Source organism: Cyprinodon tularosa, unplaced genomic scaffold, assembly GCF_016077235.1.
Source record: "Cyprinodon tularosa strain WSP-4 unplaced genomic scaffold, ASM1607723v1 ctg874, whole genome shotgun sequence".
Lineage (NCBI taxonomy): Eukaryota > Metazoa > Chordata > Actinopteri > Cyprinodontiformes > Cyprinodontidae > Cyprinodon > Cyprinodon tularosa.
In genome coordinates this window covers 196,313-219,065 of record NW_024039645.1, presented here as the reverse complement: position 1 = coordinate 219,065, position 22,753 = coordinate 196,313, and the positions used below count along the sequence as shown (strand labels likewise).

Sequence of the window (22,753 nt, the reverse complement as noted above, 5' to 3'; positions counted from 1 at the left end):
AGTAACGATGGCACTTTTCCTTTTTTTAAATTATTTTTCTCCTCTCATATGTGTCATGATGGGTTTCAAATATTTGCCCACATGCAGATACAACTCAGAGGCAGGGGAAAAGCTTAACAGTTTATTGAGATAATGGCACTGAGAGGGACATAAACCAAGGATTCTAGGCTTGGGGAATATCCAGCGATCAGGTGAACCGGAACCGGAAACTTTAAAGGGAGATCAGAGTGATGAGTTCAAGGTCCTTGGGATTTACAGGTTGATAAAACATAGCCAGGAAGGACTCACAGGTTGAACCAGAAGAACGGCGGACAGGCAGACTTGTAGAGGTCCAGAGGAGCAGCGGAGCGGACTGTCAACGAGTTTTCCTTAAGTGGACTGCAAACTGAAGTGGTGGATGTTTTCCTTAGTCTCAGAGAGACGCATAGATTCCTTCCAAGGCTTGAAGGACCAGGCTTATCTGGTCGATCAGGAAATTCTCCTGCCGGAGACCACAAAGGAGACAAAGGGTTAGATCTTAGGACTCAGAGAGACGAAAACACAAAGGTTAGACTCAGCTAATCTCAGAGAGGCTGGAGTACCCAATATTGGCAAACACTCTGGTGTCGAGGTGGTGACAGTCAACTGCTCAAATACTCCTCTGGTAATGACCAAACGGGACGCAGGTGTGGGTGGTAACCAGGAAAAGGCCCTCCAGGCCAACAGGGGAAAAAAGGGCACCATTTAGTGGGTGGATGGAGACATTAAAAGAAAACACGAAACATCTCCCACAAACAGAAACTCTAACAATAGGAAACAACAAACCAATGAATCCTTCTGAATAATTATAAATCTAATGTTTAATCGGTTGATGAATGCCATAAAGTGTTTCTGAAATTACGTCCTTCCTGTTATCTGTCAGATCTGAACGGCTGCCAGAAACTGTCCTCCTCTGGTTATTTGCAGCTGGTCCTGTTTTGTGCCTTTACATTCTGAATTTATATTTGATCTTTCTCTGATTTACACTGGACAGTGGAGAGGAAAAACTCCCTTTGACCAGGAAGAAACCTCCAGCAGAACCAGGCTCAGTGTGAGCGGCCATCTGATGAGGCCCACTGGGGTTCAAGGAGACAGAAGCAGACATAGAAAAAGAAGCATAGATACAAAAGGCAACTGTAAAAGGCGGCCCCGTCCAGGAAACACACAGCCAGGCAGACGAGCTCCGAGCCAGCTCCCATTTCAGAGGATGAAGAGAACACATCCAGTTAGTCACAGTCAGAGAAACAGGACTACACTGGAAAACAGGCCAAGCTCCAACATCTAGAAACAAAGGTGTTGATGGCAGCAGCACAGCTGATATTTCTCTCCAGGATGGAGTCACAGCCAAACAGGAACAGACCAGATGAAGCTAATATGAGAAAAAGCAGAGAAAGCAGAACGTTAGAGATTGAACTAACAGATTCTGCAGAGTGGGAGAATAGAGATAGAATGAAGCAGAGGGGGCTCCCTATGTCCTCCAGCAGTCTAAGCCTATAGCAGCATAACTATAGAGATAGATCAGGATAACCTGAGCCACTCTAACTATAAGCTTTATCAAAAAGGAAAGTTTTAAGCCTAGCCTTAAAAGTAGACAGGGTGTCTGCCTCACGGACTAAAACTGGTAGTTGGTTCCACAGGAGAGGAGCCTGATAACTAAAAGATCTGCCTCCCATTCTACTTTTAGAAATTCTAGGAACCACTAGTAAACCTGCAGATTGAGAGCGAAGTGCTCTGTTAGGAACATAAGGAACAATCAGATCTCTGATATAAGATGGAGCTTGGCCATTTAATAAAGATACTTAAGTATCTAAGTATGTAATCAAGTACATGTACTTTGTTAATTTCCATCACTGAGCAGACTTAACATAAAGGTTCTTTTAAAAGCCTCAACCTTATGGACAACTGGACGTTTGAGGGAGTATGAAGATATTTGAATCTATATGTGTAATTAAGATTTTGTGGGGATGAAAAGAAAATCAACAACAAAGTCAAAATATTCAAAGTGTTTTTTTTTTCTTTCTTAAGAAAGAATTGTTGACGAATCCTTCTTGTTGCAGGTATATATTTTGAAAGGAGTGGTGAATGCTGCCGTGGGACAAAAAATCGGATCGGTCAGTATTCCCGGTCATTTCCAGGCATGAACACACCGGTTCACGTATTCCACCGCTTTGCACGCGAAGCTGTAAGTTCCTGCGCTTGTGTCTTGCAGAGGGATCACCTGAAAGTGGCCCAGCAGTTTTTCCAGTTGGTGGGCGGCTCAGCTAGCGAGTGCGGTAAGCCAGATCAAATGGTCTGCAGTATTATTTCTAAAAGCTGGACCCATGCGAGCAGATCTTCTTTTTTTGCAGATACTATCCCTGGCAGACAGTGCATGGCCTCCTGCTTTTTTCTCCTGAGACAGTTTGAGGATGCTCTCGTCTATCTCAACTCTGTCAAGGTTAGTCAAATATCTTGTGCTGCAGCAATAGAAACCAATTGGTGGTGCTGAAAGTGCATCCATTCATCTGAGTGTTGTTGTTTTTTTGTGGTTCTACGAGCTTTTCTGTTTTCCAGAGTTACTTTTATAACGACGATACGTTCAACTTCAACTACGCCCAAGCCACAGTAGCGCAGGGACAGTACAAAGAGGCAGAGGAGGTACTTGGGTTGAAGCCCTCTGCTGATGCCGATGGATGTTGCTGCACATTTAGTTCTTATTTGTTTGTTCCCTTTCAGTGTTTCCTGCTCATTCAAGATGAAAATATCAAGAATGACTATGTGTACCTTAGCTGGCTGGCTCGGTGCTGTGAGTATAGAAGCACTATTGGCGGTGGGACACTATAACTATGAAACTCTGTGTATTTAATTAGGTTTTTATGCTACACTAACAAGAGTTTAAAGGAATAGTACACCCAAAACATGATTAGCCTTCATTTTCTACTCACCCCCATGCTGAACAACACTCTGGAGTACTTTTTTGATATCTCAAATGCATCTGGAGATCTGGGAGGCTTCTTGCTGTCTGCTGACATTCAAATAATGGAGGTCTATGGCGCCCGAGGCAGAAAGGTCCATAAAAGTCCACAAAAAACGTGTCAATATTCCTCCATACTGGTCGTCCAATGTATTCCAAGTGTCCTGAGTGGGTAGCGTCCAGAATTTACTCGAAACGAAGTCATTTAAAATGTTTTTAGAGCATAAACAGTAGTGTATAGGATTTCCTGAAAGCGCGCGACTGCGCGTTCACGACGCTACAGAAGCCGGCAGACCAAACCAGATAAAAGTGCGCATTAGAAATAGGCCCCCTTCTCAGATACCCCTAAATAAATCCCATTGTCGACAGCTGCCCTTAAAGGAAAAGTCTGGTCATCAAGGAATAATCAATGGATCATTATTTATACGTAAAAATAATACATTTGCAGTGATTTAATTCATTTAGCATCAATCAGTAAAAAAAATTGAAATAATATTGTTTGTCTCGATCACTGAGTGCGAGAGCGGCCATTTTTGCTCAAATATAGTAACCCCTCCCTCCTGCCATCTTCCAGCAGTGACGTCACGGTGCGGTAAGCCTAGCGCCATTCTCCCCGCTTTCCAAGCTAAATCAATGGGAACTACTAGACACATCTGCAATCAACAACAATTATTGAAGATTTCCAGAGGACTTCACCATTGAAATTCACCAGAGCTATAGTGAAACTGACAATGCCCACGTGCATGGCAGCTGGATGCTGGAATACATCGGGGAAAAGTGGAAAAAAGAGTTATTCCACCTTTCTGATTCCTGATCCTCCACGGACGGGTTGGTCGTTGGATCGCCAACTTGAAGAGGGAGGATTTGCCATCGAACTTCTGGCCAGAGAAAAAACCCGTAATATGTAGCCAACATTTGGAAGAAGAATGTTTTCAAGATGACTTGGATAATAGCGCGTTGTGACAAACACCAGATACAGCACTGGGACTTGATCAACAGCCGATACCGCACCGTGACAATGTCACTAACCAGTAGGTGGCAGTAGTGTTCTTTGACAAACATGGATACCTCCAGTAAAGCACATTCACATGAAAATTACTCTGAATTAAAAAACGCTGATCATTTATTGAACAGGATGGAATCATTTCATATTTAAAGGACTTTCAGAAGTTTGTATTCTGAATGTGACCGGGCTTTTCCTTTGACCCTTTATAGGACAATCAGTGAAATACTTTGAACATCCAAATTCCCAGCCAAAAGTGTTATTGGAATCCAGGACAAGACTTTATTACCTTTGTAAGATTAAAAAAATATGGATATTTTGATGGCAAAAATTAATGTCAATGTAATACAAAGAAACACCAACTTGCCGGAATATATTAAGAAATATAACTAAAGTGCTTCTAGAAGAAATTAATGAAAAAAATGAGAAAGAAACACATTTTTTGGGTCCAACATAACCTTAGAGGCATTAATGCTGATACTGGCACTTACATTTTTTAGTTTATAAACCACAATATAATTGTTAACGAGGCTTATTAACTTTTTAACTTTTCAATTAGCTTTTTACCTTTTTTTTCTTGACTTGTTAACTTTTTCCCAACTTAATTTCCAGTAGGTAATCTATCATTCCAGGGCTCATCTAATTGGTCAAATGCCAAAACAAGATGTACAGCCATGTAGCAGGATATTTGCTGAATGGCAGGATATAGATCTTGTGCTTCTAGACGTCACTGAGGGACGGTGGGGGGGTATGCAGGTGATCAAAAACGGGAAGTTGCCTTATAGAGGATTCAAAGAGCCGATTCCTGGTCTAGTTAAAGTTCGGAACAAAATCTATTTCAGAACAAATTACTGATCATAGGGTTTCTCCATCCAACGTTGGAGCCAATTTTAATTGTCAGCAAATAATAAAACATTTGATCCATCTCTTACGGTAATTGGTTATTTACTTTAAATTACAATCTTTACCTTTCTTTTTGTTCAAACTCCATTATCAGTCAAACAGTTTGGCCCATTTTCTGCTAAAACCATAAAGTGATGCTTAAAATAAATTCTCTGATACCTCTGCTGAATGGGGAAGACCTACTGAGAGCTCCTTTATGCTGGTTCACTGTGGTTTGGATCTGAAACTAACATCGCTGCCAGATTTCTAGCCTCAGGCCTGCATTCAGTTCGAGCTGCTGGGGTTACACTAAGCGGCGGGAACCGACATCTTCCCCCGACGCCCTTCTCTTCCTCTTTGCAACACTAAAAGCTGCTTATGGCCTCCAATATTTCCCAAATTAGAATCTTTATAAGCTGCGGCTGCCTGTGAGCAACGGATTGTTGAACTCATTGATCTTCTTTCTGTCAGACATAATGAACCAGAAGGGCCAGCTTGCCTGGGAGCTTTATCTGAAAATGGGCACCTCCTCAGATTCCTTCAGTGTGCTGCAGCTGATCGCCAACGACTGCTATAAGGTATCCTCCTCCTCTGTCCTTCTGTTGGTTTTTTTTTGGTTTTTATTTTTGTCTTTGATGAGAACTTTGTTTTCACTACACGTTAGATCACTATTTCAGGTGATGGCAAAAAACAAAGCAATTCCAGGCAGCTTACAAAGCAAATATTGCTAAACTGAGTTTAGAATCACAGCATCTCAAATAATATAGCTATGAAAAACTTGCATTCAGACAGTAAATAAAAGTCCTGTTTTAGCTCTTGGTTCATTGTTAAAACAAACACCCACATACTATTGAAACCATATTTTTGCCCTAATTTATTAGCAGCTTTGCTTTGACTCTTTTTTTTGTTTGTTTTTTCATTATCTTCTGCAGGCCAGTTAGTTCTACGTCAGCCTGAACACCTAAATTCAGCCAATCATATATCAACGGTCATCTGTCAATCTAATTTTTTCGGTCATTGCATTTTGATGCATCTGTCGCAGCTAATTTACGCAACGGTTGAAATCAGAATCCTTTCCTTTCCCATTGAGTTGCGTCCCAGTGTTCACGGGGATGGACGTCTGTGTCTTCGGCAGGCGTAGAGCTAACAGAACTGGCAGCGTTGCGAGGCAAGGCAAGGGCTCAAACATGTACGGCTGGAAGCCTTCTACACCAAACCAAGCTTCTGCCGCCCTGGCGTCCTCTTCCACAACATCTTTGTCCCCGCTTTCCTCCTCTAAATAAAAAATGGATGACAGAGGAGACTCATCCACGACCTCCGACACTAAACTCTCCTCCTCTTGCATGTTTCCGCTGTCCATAGCGTTCCTTGACAGCGTCGTTTCTAAGTCACCAATTTAGTGCTACTTGGTCCCAATGGAATTTCTTTTTGGGAACCTACTAGCACTAAGTTGCTAACTGGTTAGCAAGATGATTCCAACAAACCGGCCACAACCAAAGTTGCTTGTGAACCTTCCGCCACAACAATCCCGCCCCCTTGATAATCAACCAATCACATTCACTTTATTTACTCGTGTAAAGTCTTGCACCACTCGGGAGAATTTGTAAATGCAACGGTCGGAACAGCCGCTTCCCTATGATACATCACATTGGCCTGTACTCTCAGGTGGGTTGGCCTTCCCTCTCTATGAAAGTCAGTGTCATTTGTACACTTTTATTTACAAAGCCCTTCTTGGATTACTGCCCTCTTACATTTGTACCGTACCAACACAGAAAAGCATGGCTTCTTCTGCCTTCAAATATGATTTCTCTGTGGGAGCCGCTCAGACCTAGCCTGACGTAGTCCTACTCAATTCTAGTCAGAATATGAGTCTGATACGAAAGAAGTTTCGAACGAACCAGGAAAAAAAATGCCTCTGCACTCAATTGGATAGACCTACAACCAATAAGAGCAACGGAGTGCGTGACGTATGTTAAGCGATACATAGTTGTTGTCAACAAAAATCAAAGCGTGCAGTTGCACACCTAGAATAAGAAGATGAGCCTTGATCGCGTTTCTCTGTTCCTCTTTTAAAATTAATTTGCTGTCGATATCTTCTAGAACAGACTTAATAGCAGAATCTACACAGCTCAACTCTCCAGCGGCAGCCATTGTTGTCACCCAAGCGCGCTTTGGTCACGTGGTTGATTGCGTTACTGTTGATCATCTGTCCATCATCGTATAAAGCCCGCCCTGACAATTTGATTGGCCCGCCAGATATTGTGCGAGCATACTCGCGCTACTGTTGAGCAATGCCAGACCGAACTTCCCGACCTCAAACGTTGTGGGCGGGACTAAGTTCGGAATGGCACCCAGGCTAGCTCAGACCCCCACATACGGCGGCGTTCTGTCACTGGGAATCCCGTTCAACAGCAGCCTCTGGCCCGGTCGCCTCTTAGAGGTTTGCTGCTCCTGTTCACGGAGGCTGGAAGGTGTTTTTCACGCACGTAATCCAGACTGCAGGTACCAGGATAATAGAATCGAACATATTTTGCCGACAGGTTTCGACATTTTAAGTTAATTTAGGTGTTAATAAACGTTTCATTGATGTCACTCTTAAATTGTGCAGAGACAGTTATTCTTGTTTGCTTGTTGTATTTAATGAATTAGATCATTACAAAAATGCTTTTTACATTTGCTTAATATTTTATTGTATTTGATGACCTGTAACTTTTGACTGAGACAAAACAGAAGAAATTGGTTAAGTACTTAGTTATTTAGAATAGAAAAGAAGAGCCTTATTTTTACTTCAAGGGGCTGTAGAAGCTCTCATTTGAAGTTAATTGAGAAGAACTGATTTTTCTACCAAATATTCTTAAACAAATATTGTGCTGGTGTTCTGTCAGATGACCATACCCCGTCAGACCAGCATACCCATAGCTAATACGCATGCGCAAGACATCAGATTCGCTTTAATCCCTTTTGTTAAGGGAGGTTGTTTAAACTACCTCAACGGGCGTGTATCCTTTTAGCTGTGTACAAAAAAACAAAACGCTTCAACAAACAGCAAAAAGTAAGTAATTAAATCGTTTTTTTGTACATGACTAATTGGATACACGCTCGTTGAGGCAGTTTAAAGTCTATTTTTCGTACAAAACTAAAGGTATGGACTATGGGTATGCTGGTCTGACAGAACACCGGTTCATAGTGACATTGGGTTGTTTCAGATGGGCCAGTTCTACTATGCCGCCAAAGCATTTGATGCACTGGAGAAGCTGGACCCAGGCTCCTGTTACTGGGAGGGTAAAAGAGGCGCTTGTGTCGGTGTGTTTCAGCTCATCGTGGCAAACAAGGAGCCCAGGTACGCTTTTTCCCTTCCTCCTCTGCAGTGATTTAGAGCACGACTTTAGCATCTTCTATTTTCTTGCCGGTGTGGGCGTGATGTCATCTGAAACAAACGATGCATTTTTGATGTAATCTTGTTTCCTTACATATCCTGTTTTGTTCTTCAGGGAGAAGCTTAAAGAAGTTTTGGCCCTCCTTCGAAATTCAGGAAACCCTCAGGCTGAATACATTATCCGAGTCCTGAGAAAGTGGGCCAAAGACAACAGAGTGCTCCTCTCGTGAGACGGAGAGGCGGCTAAGTGTGTCACAGGAATGGATCTACCCCACAACAAATTAAACTGTCATGTCCTAACATTTACAATAAAATATGCCTATTTTTAAATGCATTTTCTTGTCTGCAGTTTTTCTACCCAGGTCTTCAGAGGGGGGTGACACTAGCAGTGGTTAGGCCCCAGGTCTGATTTCCAGCTCGTAGCAATTGCCCATGGGTAAAAAAATAAATAAAAATAAAACAATAAATTGATGGTAAATAATTTAAAAAGGAAAATCGAAATCCTTCTTGCATTTTTCAGCCAATGGTAGCAAAGGAGTAGCCTCGTGAGACCATCCTGATGTCGCGAGCTTTCAAGGTTTCACTCGCAGATCAGTCTGGAGACTCTCCGTTAAAGAAAATTTGGAGCCGTTCACCAAACGAACGTCCAATCAGCGTTGGCTTTGAGGCGGGTTGAGGTGTGACGCAACGAGAAACGCGACAGTTCAGTCTAAAGAACATGGCGGCTTCAGCCGATGAAACTAGCGTTAGCGTGGCTATCGAGCAAGTTTTATCGGAATTACAGAGTATTTCTTCACTGAAAGAAGAGCAAAACACTGCTCTGGAGGCTTTTCTCAGAGGAAAAGATGTTTTTGCTCTTCTCCCAACTGGTTTCTGCAAGAGTTTGATCTATCAATTGGCTCCTCTTCGTCGTCGCTCTGTTAGTACGTCATATCCTTCATTGATCTGATTGGTTTATTTGGCCCGTCTATCACCAACATAGGCCAATCAGCTAACCAGTATTTTCGCTCCTTCCCAAAATTACTTCAACGGAAGGTTTCCAGATGGATATGCGGAGCAAATCCATCTGGCGGAGTCAGGTTACCCTTGAGTTCCCCTATTGGAACAATTAAGGTCCTGAATCACAAGGTGTTGTGGCTCAGGACCTTAATTGCGGACCAGTCTTCTATGAGGCTTAGCCTCACCAATGCACAGCCCCCACCCACCACACATGTCTCATCGAATTAGTTTTTTTTTCCTGTTAAATTACAATTGGCCTCCTTGAAAGTATCATATTTTTTTCCCAAAACAGCCTTACATCTCCTAGTCCAACTTAGGTGACGAGGCCGAGGATGCAGCGGGACCTAGGTCCTCCAGCACTCTCAGCCTATAGCAGCGTAACTATAGATTGCTCAGGATAACCTGAAACACTATAAGCTTTTTAACAAAATGTTTATGTCAGATGAAGGACAACTACAATATAACAAGCTCCTTATTTAATGACACTTGTTTTTACCTTAATAGTGATTTTTAACTGACTTTGTTTTACATCAACAATTGATTCTATGGTTTGAATTGTGTGGATAAAGTGTTAAAACCCTAAAATCCACAGCCTGTCCTTTCTGCAGACACTTTATAAAGGTCAGATTAGTGCTCACAGTGTTGTTATTATCGCCTGTTGTGAAGGGGGCGGGGCCTACGGTCCGGCGGGCTCTGATTGGCCGTGAAGCGCTCCCCCGTGGCACATGGTTCCGTTTTGTGTGAGTACGCGCGTGCGCACCGACGCCTCTCCGATGATATTTTATTTACTCCCGAAACCCAAGATGGCTCCTGTGAATGTCTCAGCCCCATAGCGAACCGAGGATGAGAGCAGCTGCTGAAAAGACAACTTTCCCTCGACCGTCGCATCGCCTGGAGTTCAGCCCGCCCGCTGCGGAGGAGGCTCTCCGCTCCGTCTAGGCCCCCAGCCGCCGCCGGAGCTCCGCGGAACCTTCTTCAACCACCGATTTGGAGTAGTTTCGCGAAGTCGCTCTTGTCGGGGTGTCGCTGTCTGTCCGGAGCGAGCTCATCCAAATGGCCGAACCGAGAAAAGTGCAGTTTGTCACCCTGTCGGCCTTCGCAGCCGGAACGGCCGCGGAGTCCAGGAAACGCCGGCTGGAGGAGGAGGAGGAGGCCGATTTCAACTTGGACAGAGCCGGAGAGGCAGAGGCAGGCAGCGGGGCAGGAGGCAGCGCCACTAACGGCGACAGGGAGCAGGCTGCCGCCGAGCAGAGGGCGACCGTTCGGCTCAACCTGTCCCTGTCCGAGCCCGACGACCGGACCTCCGCAGAGTTTAACTACGGCGAACTCCTCCAGAACCTCCAGGTGGGCTGCTGCTCTCAGCGGACTGTGGGAAACTTATTCCCCCTTCTTGGAAGTGTTTATACGGACGTGTCATGGGGGTGAACCTGGTGGTGAATAGCGTGGCTCAAAGTGACCATTAGTGCAGCTCCACACAAAGACACCAGCTGTCCGCCCCGCAGCTCTACCTCACCGGCGCCCTGCGGGGGTCAGCCCCATCCTGCCTCCGCCACAGCCAGCAGCGCGTGGCAGGGTGGTGCTACCTGTGTCCTTTGACTCAGACCTGCCCAGCAACAGCCCAGTCACTCAGCCATGATGGGCCTAGGGAGCCACATGCAGTGGCCCTGTAGCAGCGATGGGGGGGGGGGGGCAACACGTCTTAACTATAAACACATCTATTAGATAAAGTTTTATTAGTAAAAAAACTCTGAAAGTTACAACTAAGTTAACTTATTAAATTAGAAACATCTCATTAAGCTGTAGTCAGGGGCGGATGTGGGAAATTTGGGGCCCTAGGCAAAAACAGGCAGAGGGCCCTCTGAATTGAGATCCCCATATCATATACCACCATGCTTGGTAGGTGGTGTTTGAAGTCATAAGCCTGGTTTATGCGTAGAAACCAGGTCTTCTGCGTGTGTGTCGTGGTAGAAGAGAAAGGAGTCCTCTAATATGCGTATTTCAGCTGACTTTTCATGCTGTCTCTAAAGGAATGAAAGATTTTTTCCAAGCACTAAGCTCACTTAGCTGATTGCTCCTTCCTGTGTTTCCAAAAAGGCCAAAGTAAATAACCCAGTCCTTCTTTTCACTGTAGACAAGCCATGATCTGCTTATCTGTTCCCCATTTTTCATTTGGATGAAATAATAGCTGCATGAATCATAACAGCAGACAAGATAGAGGAGAGCAGGAGGCGGGGTTACCAATCTACTCGCTCTGGAGAGCAGAGTTCGTTGCTTTTAGATGTTGTCTCCAAAGTCTCCAGTAGCAGAAAAAAGTCTCTAGATTTGGCGCTAGGAGCTTTTTAGAAATCAAAGTGCTAGAGGGGTCTGAAAAGTGGCTAAATATAGCGACTAAAGCGCTAAGTTGGCAACACTGCTCTTTGCATGGTTTGTTTTCAAATGGTTTGCTGCTGTCTGTTTGGACCTTTCTGAACATGTGCAGCAAATGGACTGATCCAATATGGTGGACACTGAAGGGGGGGCTGAGAGACACACGCATTTTAGCCAAAGGATTTTTATTAAAAACATAATCAATTTGCACAATGAAGTAATAGTTGTATTAACCGTACATTTAAACAAAGTTTTATGGGACCCCAGGAAGTTGGACTGCTTAGTATTGCCTAACGGTAAACCCCCCCCCCCCCCCCCCCCCCCCCCCCCCCCCCCCCCCCCGGCTTTAGTTTAGCTCTGTAGGAGTTATTACCTTTCTTGTCTTTCATATTTTGTTTTTAACTTTTTTTCTTCAATTTTTCAATTTCAGAAAAAAATCAATCTTCCGAGTGTGACTTCCTCCCTCAGTCTCTTCAACGATGAGCAACGTGAGCGGCTGGAGGTGGAAGCTCTGGCCAAAAAGTTTGAAAATAAATATGTGAGTTTTTGACATGATTGATTTATTAGGAATGGAACCGATTAGTTCATAAATATAAGAGGCGGTTTTTGTGTCATCAGCCTCTAATCAGTCATTGGTTTATTTAAATGCATTTAAAAACTGCATGCACTTTAATAATCCTTTACAGTCAAGTGGGCTATACACTTGACGTATAAATAAAGGTTCTGTTGGATCACAAAAGAGGCCTTTTAAGGTTATTATGTTTGTTTTGGCTGAACACGTTAAACACAGAGATTTAAAAATTTTTTTTAAAACATTATAAGAAAAGCTGTCTGTGTTTTCAAAAGTTTGAATTATTTTTTCAATTTGTAACTTTTAGGGGGAAAAAAATCACTGTTTTGAATCGTCACTGAAGTTGTTGCTTAGCAACAGATGGTTGGATGCAATGACCTCAGTATGTAAAGCAGTTTATGCTTAATGCTTTATAATAAAATTACTGCTATTGTTTTGTATTACTTTTTATTTATATATGTATGCGTATTAGTGCTGCAACTAATGATTATTTTGCAAATTGATTATTTTTCCGATTTATCTGTTAATAATCTGATAGCCAAAGATACTTTAAGAAGACTTTTTATGAAATTAAACCAGGTGAAACTTTTCCACTTGTAAATTTCCGGATAGGGAATATTGACAGATTATATACTTTTTTCAATTGCTAAATGTTTAGATATTTTTTTACAATGTTGGTATAATTACTGCTCTAAGTTGGTCACCGTCAGCTAAAGACACATTTTATTCTCCATACTCCAGTTAATGATTAGTCAATTACTAAATTAGTTGATTATCTATATATAACTTTTTCCTAGACTGTTGACAGCAAAGGCACAATTACAGGGTTTCTGTGGGTCATTAAAAATCATTAAAAGTCATTAAATTATTATTTTGTTTTTAATTAAGGCCTTAATTGGCATCAAAATTCATTAAATGTGATCATTGTGGCATTTAAAATGTTTTTAGAGAAAAAACACATTTATAAAAAACTGTTTCATCAGATAAATTATATCAGAATATATTTATGCAGAGCTGCTTCTGGTTTATCGTAAACCCGTTTGTTCGGAAAAGAAGCTCGAGGCAGAGAAAAGGCTCGGGTATGGGGAAAATGCTAATTTCAACACAAGTGGCTGGAAAACAAGGAATTTATATATATATATATATATATATATATATATATATATATATATATATATATATATATATAAAATCTCATAAGAGAGAGGCATGGGTACTTGTTGATGGCATTAAAATAATTTCTAAGAGCGTTACAAGAGCATTAAAAAGCATTAAATTAGAGTTACTCATGTATAAACCCTGAATTATCATCGCTTAATAACCCTTAAGTATCCAGGCGTTACTATAATTATACCCTTTAAAAGAATTAAAATCAGATCTATAATAAAACAGGATGAAAAAATGGAATCAGCTGTGAGGAAAAATACTTTCTTTTTAGTACAAATAGAAAGCGGTATACTTTCTGATACATTTTTCTGTTCCATGTTACATTTCTAGGGTAACACGGGTACGAAAAAGAGAAAGGATCGGATGCAGGATCTGATCGATATCGGGTTCGGTTACGATGAGACGGACCCGTTTATAGACAACTCTGAAGCCGTAAGTACCCGTCAGAACCGGGCCGAGGCATAAGCAAGTTAAACCGCTGCTTAGGATCCAACAGACCAACAGGGGGCACCAAAGAGCACTTTAATAATTACGTCAGGTTTCTAAATGTGTGGTTAAAACACCAAACAGTGAATGAAGTTTGATCAACTTCGTGCACTTCTTTTCTGGTATTAGCTTTAGAAGCTAATGCTGTATTTATTTAATAGCAATAGAAAAAATAAACATATTTTTAAGTTTGCACATAAACTATCTTATTATTAAGCGATTCATTGGATTTAACCTACGTGGAAAAGTTGTTCAGCCTCATTACATGTCATCTGTTCACGTTGTAGCTTTATAACGTGCTGTAGTTCATCATAGAGGCCATATATTCTTTTAAAAGTCGTCGGAAACGCTGCTTGTTGGCAATACATTTTAGATTATTTACATTTCTTTTTTATGATGCCATGTTTGTAAGCACAGTGGATTTCTGGTTGAGTAGCAATGTTTTGTTGGAAGGAACCTGAAGTTTCTGGTACTGGAGGTATTATGCTTAGCATGTCCCTTCTTACATCATCCTGTGGCAGTCCCATTCCTCCACTCCTGGGATGTTTCTCAATCTGTGTACTTGTGCGTTCTCGTGTCCTCGTGAAAAGTCATCAGCCTCAGCCGTAGCACTGTTCCAATTCACAAGAGCAAGAAGACAGAGAACAGAAAAAGTCCCCGGATGTTGTTCTCACCCCTCCCTCTTTACCCAGCATGCATCAGAGCAGACTTGTCCGTTCCTCAGACTGACAGCTGTCCCAGCATGCACTGCAGCAGCAGCAGCTTCCAGGTTAGCGCTCACAGAGCTCAGAGTATTAACTTAAAAGTTCTCTTTTCTGTTGCTGTTGTTCTATAAAAGTACGTTTTAAGATCATTTGAAGCGAGAATATTATACTTTAAGCATCACTATATGGAACATTTACTGATTTAATGCATAATTTAAAAACATTTCTGATGTTAAGAGGACCGTGATAAGCAGCGGCGCTCTGAGGCTAACATTAGCCAGGGCTAATGTAGCACAAAATGTCACCCTGTGTATAAAAAATAACAATAAAGAACTAGCTCTGCTCAACTGTACTTCTAATTTTCACTAAGACTCTTGTATTCCATCCATCCATCCATCCATCCATCCATCCATCCATCCATCCATCCATCCATCCATCCATCCATCCATCCATCCATCCATCCATCCATCCATCCTCTTCCACTTAACCAGGGTCGGGTCGCGGGGGGTAGCAGTTTCAGTAGGGAGGCCCAGACGTCCCTCTCCCCAGCCACTTGGTCCAGCTCCTCTGGGGGAATCCCAAGGCGCTCCCAGGCCAGCTGAGAAACATAGTCCCTCCACCGTGTCCTGGTTCTCCCCCCCGGTCTCTTCCTGGTGGGACGTGCCTGGAGCACCTCACCAGGGAGGCGTCCAGGAGGCATCCTAATCAGATGCCCGAGCCACCTCAACTGGCTCCTCTCGATGTGGAGGAGCAGCGGCTCTACTCTGAGTCCTCCCCGGATGACTGAGCTCCTCACCCTATAGAGCCCAGACACACTACGGAGAAAACTCATTTCAGCCGCTTGTATCCGGGATCTCATTCCTTCGGTCATGACCCAAAGCTCATGACCATAGATGAGGGTAGAAATGTAGATCGACCGGTAAATCGACAGCTTTGCTTTTAGTCTTCCAATCCTTTTCATACAACACCTGTGTTAGCTGCTTCCCCACAAACATGGCTGAATATGCCGTTTCCTTGTGCTGAGCCGCCCGGCCTCCTGTTTCTGATTGAATATGGATCTGCTGCCCTGTGTTCACTGGCTCTTCTAAAGATAGACCCATGTCCCTGTTTCAGCCGACCTGAGACAAGTTAAAAACGGTCCTAATGACTCACGCAGCTCTATGTTCTCCATGCTGTTTCCCTCTAGCATATCATGCTGTTCGTATTGTTTTTGCAGCTCGCCTCTGAGCTGAAGCTGAAACTATAATGACGTTGGTTCTTTTCTGCTTTTCCAAATCAGCATCACCTCTTTGACTGAGATTTTTATCTGTAGCCTGGGGAAGTTCTGCGTATTTACTCTGGAGCTCCATAAGCCATTCATTTTCGCTGACCAGCAGAGAGGCTTTTATGAAATGTTAACAAAACACACGATCGGTTACTCAGATGTTTTTAAATCTGTGAACGCCGTTCCTGTTCCTCTCTTTGTTGTATAAGTGGCGTTATTCTTTCTTTTCTTTTTTATTTTCCAGCAGTCCTGTGAACTTAACGCCACAAACTGTCTTCCATTGTTATTCTTCCCAGTACGATGAGCTGGTGCCCGCGTCTCTGACCACAAAGCTCGGGGGATTTTACATCAACACGGGCACGTTGCAGTTCAGAGCGGCCTCTGACTCAGAGGGAGAGGAGGACAAGGTGAGACAACTAAAACACACGCTAAACTCCACATAAAGAATTCAAAACAATGGCTTAGAAACCCCCTCTTTGTTTATTGGAAAGGCATGTGAGCGGAGAATAAAAGCAGGGTGAAAATAAAGAAAGGACACCCTGTTTTAATCGTAGGGTTTGAACGTAGCCTAAGTCCTCTGATTGTAGAGTCACACTGCAGCCTGCAGTGAACCAAATCCGATTTTTTATTTTTGCCTATATGCGACCATTGTCTGATCTGTTCATGGAACTCTGAACAACTCTGATCAGATTTTTTCCAATGTGACCCAGGCCACTTGGCTCTGTGGTCCTGAATCCGATGCGTTTCTGATCTTTCCAAATGCGACCTGTCTGAACTTCCAGGCCATTTTCATCTGACATGAACGTCATTCAACCGTTGCAGTTCCGAATTCTACCGAGTGGTGGCTGACTTTACACGAGTGAAAAAAAGTGAATTTGATTGTATTCAGTATTCTAGTAGCCTCGTGAGACCATCCTGATCTCGCGAGCTTTCAAGGTTTCACTTGCAGATCAGTCTGGAGACTCTCCGTTGAAGAAAATTTGGAGCCGTTCACCAAACGAACGTCCAATCAGCGTTGGCTTTGAGGCGGGTTGAGGTGTGACGCAACGAGAAGCGTGCGAGTTCAGTCTAAAGAACATGGCGGCTTCAGCCGATGAAACTAGCGTTAGCGTGGCTATCGAGCAAGTTTTATGGGAATTACAGAGTATTTCTGCACTGAAAGAAGAGCTGCTCTGGAGGCTTTTCTCAGAGGAAAAGATGTTTTTGCTCTTCTCCCGACTGGTTTCGGCAAGAGTTTGATCTATCAATTGGCTCCTCTTCGTCGTCGCTCTGTTAGTACGTCATATGCTTCGTTGATCTGATTGGTTTATTTGGCCCGTCTATCACCATCATTGGCCAATCAGCTAACCAGTATTTTCGCCCCTTCCCAAAATTACTTCAACTGAAAGTTTCCAGATGGATATGCGGAGCAAATCCATCTGGCGGAGTCAGGTTTGTATTCTAGCTGCGCACCACAAGGTTTCTGTTTGCTTTAGCATTTTGGGTACATTTTATGAGAGGTGTAATATCATTTGTATTAAATTTTTTTTTTTTTAGGATTAAAATGTCATTAAAATCAGAGCCACAGTAAAACGTTGAAATCCGGATCCATTTTTTTTCGCCGTTTTTGAAAATTAACTTGAATTAAAAAGCATCCAGTTAAATGCACACATAACTACAACACAATTGAAAAATGTAAAAATCCCTGAAATTAGTCTGTTTCACTGTCCTATTTGATTAAAGAATATTTTATTTTAAATTGTTTGGCCTTTAGGCTTAATTAGGTCAATAGGAAGCAGTATTGGTTTTATTCCTTCCTGGGATTTTTATAAACAGACTTGTTTGTTCCAAAAGCAGCATGTTGGATTTATAAAAGGTCCTGATTTAACGAACATCTCTCAGCAGAGCTTCTCAGTGTAAGGAAATGGTTTCCTTCGTAATCTTTTATGATGAATATTAGTATAAAAGATCATCTTCATTCTATCTGTCTCCCAAAAGTGTTAGCTCATGCTAACAGTTTAGCATCTTAGTCACTTCCACCAAACAGTGGGGCCAAAAAGTCTTTAGTCAGCCAATGATTGTGCAACTTCTGCTACTTAGAATAATGAGAGAGGTCTGTTATTTTTATCATAGGTACACTTCAACTCTGAGAGACAAAATTAGGGGGGAAAAAAATCACATTGTAGGATTTTTAAAGAATTTATTTGTAAATTATGGTGGAAATTAAGTATTTGGTCACCCACAAACCAGCAAGATTTCTAGCTCTCTCAGACCTGTAACTTCTTCTTTAAGAAGCTCTTCTGTCCTCCTGTTGTTACCTGTGTTATTAGCACCTGTTTGAGCCTTTTATCTGTATGAAAGACACCTGTCCACCGGTGTGTATATATATCAATGAAACATGTTTGTTTTTTAAATGTTTTTTGTAATTCAGTATTTTTAACATGCTTTTCAATCCTTCCTGCACATTCTTTTCAAACTAAACTTTGCTTTAAACTGTTGTGTGCTTGGAAAAATATAAATTGTAATGTTAAAAATCTAAAAAAAACTTGACAGGTTAAAAACTTCAGATAAATCACAAGACAGAAGTCAATGTCACAAATGAATAACTTTTATTTTAGAGTCACGGTATGTTTATACAAGATAATACTATTAATATAATGTGACTTTTCTAGAGAATCATTATACATAGTTAATTTATCCAGGGTTTCCACAGTCTGACATCATTTCAGAATTCCCTGACTTTTAATTGACTCAGGATTAGTTTTCCCTGACAAAATAAATGCAGCAACAAGACAATAATAATAACATAACAGGTCACAAATCTAACATGTTTAGCTCTATAACATTTAAATGCACCTCTCCAATGTCTAAAAGAAAAACATTTTATGAACATTTTTTAATGTATGACCTGCATCACTGTACAGAAGACTGCCATATGATAGTGCTTTCTAGCTTGTTTGTTGTTTTGGTAACTACATCAAAATTACCGCTAGGTGGACAAAAATCATAACCTGACTCCGCCAGATGGATTTGCTCTGCATATCCATCTGGAAACCTTCCGTTGAAGTGATTTTGGGAAGGGGCGAAAATACTGGTTAGCTGATTGGCCTATGTTGGTGATAGACGGGCCAGATAAACCAATCAGAAAGCTCGCGAGATCAGGATGGTCTCACGAGGCTAGGAGGAAACATCATGTTTTGGGGCTGTTTTCTGAAAAAAGCAGAGGAAAACTGATCCGTGTTGAGGAAAGAATGAACGGGGTGATGTATCATGAGGTTTTAAGCCAAAACCTCTTTCCATCAGTGAGAGCCTTGAAGATCAAATGTGGCTGGATCTTCCAGCATGACAATGATCCCAAGCACATCTCCGTAAAAAGCATTTCCAGGTCCTGGAGTGGCCTAGTCAGTCTCCAGACCTCAACTCCATTGAAAATTTGTGGTGGGAGTTAAAAGTCTCTGTTGTCCAGCTACAACCATCACTGCTCTAGAGGAGATCTAAATGGAGGAATGGGCCAAAATACCAGCTACACTGTATGCAAACTTGGTGAAGAGCTAGGAAATGTTTGACCTCTATCATTGCCAACTAATAGTATGTTACAAAGTATTGAGTTGAACTTCAGTTATTGACCAAATACTTATTTTCCACCATAATTTACAAATAAATTCTTCAACAATCCTACAATGTGATTTCCTGGATTTTTTTAAAATCATTTTGTCTCTCATAGATAAAGTGTACCTATGATGAAAATTACAGATAATAATTCTAAGTAGGAGAACTTGACCAATCAGTGGCAGACTAAATACTTTTTGTCCCCACTGTATGTTGATTAAAGGCATACTATGCAACATTTTTCAGTTAATTAATGTGTTCCATAACGTTTTGGATGATTAAATGAGTCATTTCAGGTCGAACAAAGGTTTTCTCGGCCGCCCTGGTGGTCTGTAGGGGAATTACCGTACTTGCAATTGCAGGAGCCCTCGGCCCGCACCCACAGGCTCAGAAGTCTCGTGCATCGCGAGAGTCGGTCTTGCTTTACGGCGAGAACTGCTACACGCCTCCAGTGAAAGGCATGCTCGTTGCTAGCGCAGTGGCGATATTTGTGCAGTTACCATGGTTAGTTAACATGCTAAATTTTCAAACTCGAAAATGGAACAAAATAGTCACTTACCGCAGTAGACATGGTGATTTGTGGCGTTCGCCTGTCTGCTAAGCTCAAAACAAGACAGACTGGACGGAGGCTTGACGGAGAAACCAGGAGAACAGCTGAGCATATTTACGACAGTGCACTTTTACATTCGCCCTCTGGGGGGAGTGTCACTGGAAAATCAACACCGGTTGCATAGTATACCTTTAAAAAAATAAGACAGTGGCGACTTTTCTGCTGGTTTTCTGGTCTTCATCATAATTTATAAATTAATCCTATATCTGTTTTTTGTTCCAGAAGCTGAACAGTGATAAAGAGCAGGCGATGAAAAAGAGGAAGAAGAATGAAGCGAACTGTCTGGAAGAGAATAACCTGAAGAGGAATAGAGAAACTAAACCGGGGTAAGAAATGTGGCGTTTCTAATGCATCACTCTAACCTGACCACCGAGGATTTTTATTGGTCTGTTCGGTGGCTACATCTTCACTGCTGATTAAGCCGGTGATACGCTGTGCGATTTTTTTTTTTTTTCTCCATTCGTTGCACGCAGCTACAGCTCAAACCTCAGGGTTTAAAAGTTCACAGCTAACGATGTTTGTTCTCACGCTGTGCGGCCTGATGCTCTGATGCGATCTACCTGCTCACGCTGTACGTCTAAAACCCATGTCTGACTGAACTACGAGAGATGGCGCTGGTCGGACTCGTCAAGCTAGAAGAAGAAGAAGATAAACTCTCTTGTTTAGACATGCGCTGTGCTCGAGGTTCTGGTAAATCGGCTCGTAGCTCTGCTTCAACAGCAGGATTTCTCCAGATACACCTCACCTCGGCCGACTGAATTTCAAACATATTTGATCTTCTCCCAACCTTACGGTTCCTGTTCGGGAGGTGGTCGTAAGAGCTGCCATTGTTACAGGCAAAGGGAAGATAGGCTAGCTCCGCCCAAGGCGCATCAGAGCCACTTTTCAACCGCGCAGCTAAAGCAGCAAGGATGCTACAGCCGCGCATCGGAACTAAACTTGTACAAACATCAAAAATGAAGCAGCGTGCGCGTTTTTGCCAGGGGTGGAAAGTAATTAATTACATTTACTCAAGTTACTGTAATTGAGTACTTTTTATGAGTAATTTGTAATTTTCTGAGTACTTTTTATAATATGTAATTTTTACTTTTACTTGAGTAAATTTTAACCTAAGTAGTTAAAGGAATAGTACACCCAAAACATGATTAGCCTTCATTTTCTACTCACCCCCATGCTGAACAACACTCTGGAGTACTTTTTTGATATCTCAAATGCATCTGGAGATCTGGGAGGCTTCTTGCTGTCTGCTGACATTCAAATAATGGAGGTCTATGGCGCCCGAGGCAGAAAGGTCCATAAAAGTCCACAAAAAACGTGTCAATATTCCTCCATACTGCTCGTCCAATGTATTCCAAGTGTCCTGAGTGGGTAGCGTCCATAATTTACTCGAAACGAAGTCATTTCGAATGTTTTTAGAGCATAAACAGTAGTGTATAGGATTTCCTGAAAGCGCGTTCACGAGTCTACGGAAACCGCGGCAGACCAAACCAGACGAAAGTGCGCATTCAGCGTCTGCTCTGCCGATAATGCGAGCGTAGAAGAAGAAATGTGCTGTTTACCTGTGCAAAGGAACAACGAAAGAAAAATGTCTAAGGACTTCAGTGTTGAGGAAGAGGATGAGTTCTTTGCCGAGCTGAATGCGCGTGAACGCGCTTTCAGGAAATCCTATACACTACTGTTTATGCTCTAAAAACATTCTAAATGACTTCGTTTCGAGTAAATTCTGGATGCTACCCACTCAGGACACTTGGAACACATTGGACGAGCAGTATGGAGGAATATTGACACGTTTTTTGTGGACTTTTATGGACCTTTCTGTCTCGGGCGCCATAGACCTCCATTATTTGAATGTCAGCAGACAGCAAGAAGCCTCCCAGATCTCCAGATGCATTTGAGATATCAAAAAAGTACTCCAGAGTGTTGTTCAGCATGGGGGTGAGTAGAAAATGAAGGCTAATCATGTTTTGGGTGTACTATAACTTTAAAGGCTAAATATTTTTTATTTTATTTTGTTTAATCACCTATAAAACAGACATAGTGACATTTAAAATAGTGGTTCCACCTGAAAAATATTCCTCAAAGCCTTTCTGTTATAAAAATACAAACAATTGTATTTCCAATTAATAGTTTGGGAGCTGAACTTGTTTTAATTCACATATGTAATTTGAACCTAAGACATTCAGGGCTTAAAGGGGTTAATCACCAGAAAACGTATGCTTCCTCTGCAATTGGCTAGACTGACCTTATTTGAACACTGGTTGCACCGTGGGCCACTGCAGATATGCCTGTTTTTTTTCTCCAGCTCTAATAACCGACCGCTTTCTCTGATTTGATCCTGTGCTTCTCCACCGGGCCTCCCATAAATCTCTGCTGAGGCAGGGATGCTGACTGCTTGCTCTGAGCCGCTGTGACAAGCCAGCCACCTTCAAGAAAACGCTCTATTATCTGTGCTCTAATATGCTGAATACTCTGAGACGCCAACATCTCCTAAAAATAGCAGCAGCCATTGTGATGGGGCCGTTATGAAACAGATGATATTATATATGTGCGTGTCGGTGGGATTGATCTTTGAAAGCAAGCGGCACGTAATCTCCCACGTTCCCAGTAGTTCCTCGCTCTCTCTGGGCTTCTCCGCTGCGAACGCTCTTTTCTTATCAGGACGTCTGAGGTCAGCTGGTGTATTTGTTAAAGTTTGAAGAGGAGGACTGCAGTGGTTCTGACAGACCTCACAGTAGCCACTTAGATTTCAGGTTTGCTCAAGGATT

The 22,753-nt window shown here is 42.2% G+C and overlaps 2 protein-coding genes and 1 long non-coding RNA gene across 3 annotated transcripts in view; 2 read left to right on the top strand and 1 right to left on the bottom strand.

Annotated features, from left to right (window-relative positions):
• Nucleotides 1-8,566, top strand: part of ttc26 (tetratricopeptide repeat domain 26) — a 30,578-nt gene extending 22,012 nt beyond the window's left edge. Inside the window, exons 11-18 of the mRNA XM_038273502.1 lie at nt 2,076-2,129; nt 2,228-2,291; nt 2,367-2,455; nt 2,572-2,655; nt 2,734-2,803; nt 5,328-5,434; nt 8,063-8,196; nt 8,348-8,566. Coding sequence (XP_038129430.1) covers nt 2,076-2,129; nt 2,228-2,291; nt 2,367-2,455; nt 2,572-2,655; nt 2,734-2,803; nt 5,328-5,434; nt 8,063-8,196; nt 8,348-8,462 — 717 coding nt within the window. The 3' untranslated portion in view covers nt 8,463-8,566. The remainder of the gene's footprint in view (nt 1-2,075; nt 2,130-2,227; nt 2,292-2,366; nt 2,456-2,571; nt 2,656-2,733; nt 2,804-5,327; nt 5,435-8,062; nt 8,197-8,347) is intronic.
• Nucleotides 109-10,871, bottom strand: LOC119775514. Its single transcript, XR_005279662.1, has 2 exons — nt 9,870-10,871; nt 109-481 (listed from the first exon to the last, which is right to left on the bottom strand). It is a non-coding gene; the product is annotated as an uncharacterized LOC119775514 (long non-coding RNA).
• The window catches only part of ubn2a (ubinuclein 2a), a 36,792-nt gene continuing 23,995 nt past the window's right edge, over nt 9,957-22,753 (top strand). The window contains exons 1-5 of the mRNA XM_038273503.1: nt 9,957-10,575; nt 12,029-12,136; nt 13,667-13,768; nt 16,087-16,197; nt 20,211-20,314. Coding sequence (XP_038129431.1) covers nt 10,285-10,575; nt 12,029-12,136; nt 13,667-13,768; nt 16,087-16,197; nt 20,211-20,314 — 716 coding nt within the window. The 5' untranslated portion in view covers nt 9,957-10,284. The remainder of the gene's footprint in view (nt 10,576-12,028; nt 12,137-13,666; nt 13,769-16,086; nt 16,198-20,210; nt 20,315-22,753) is intronic.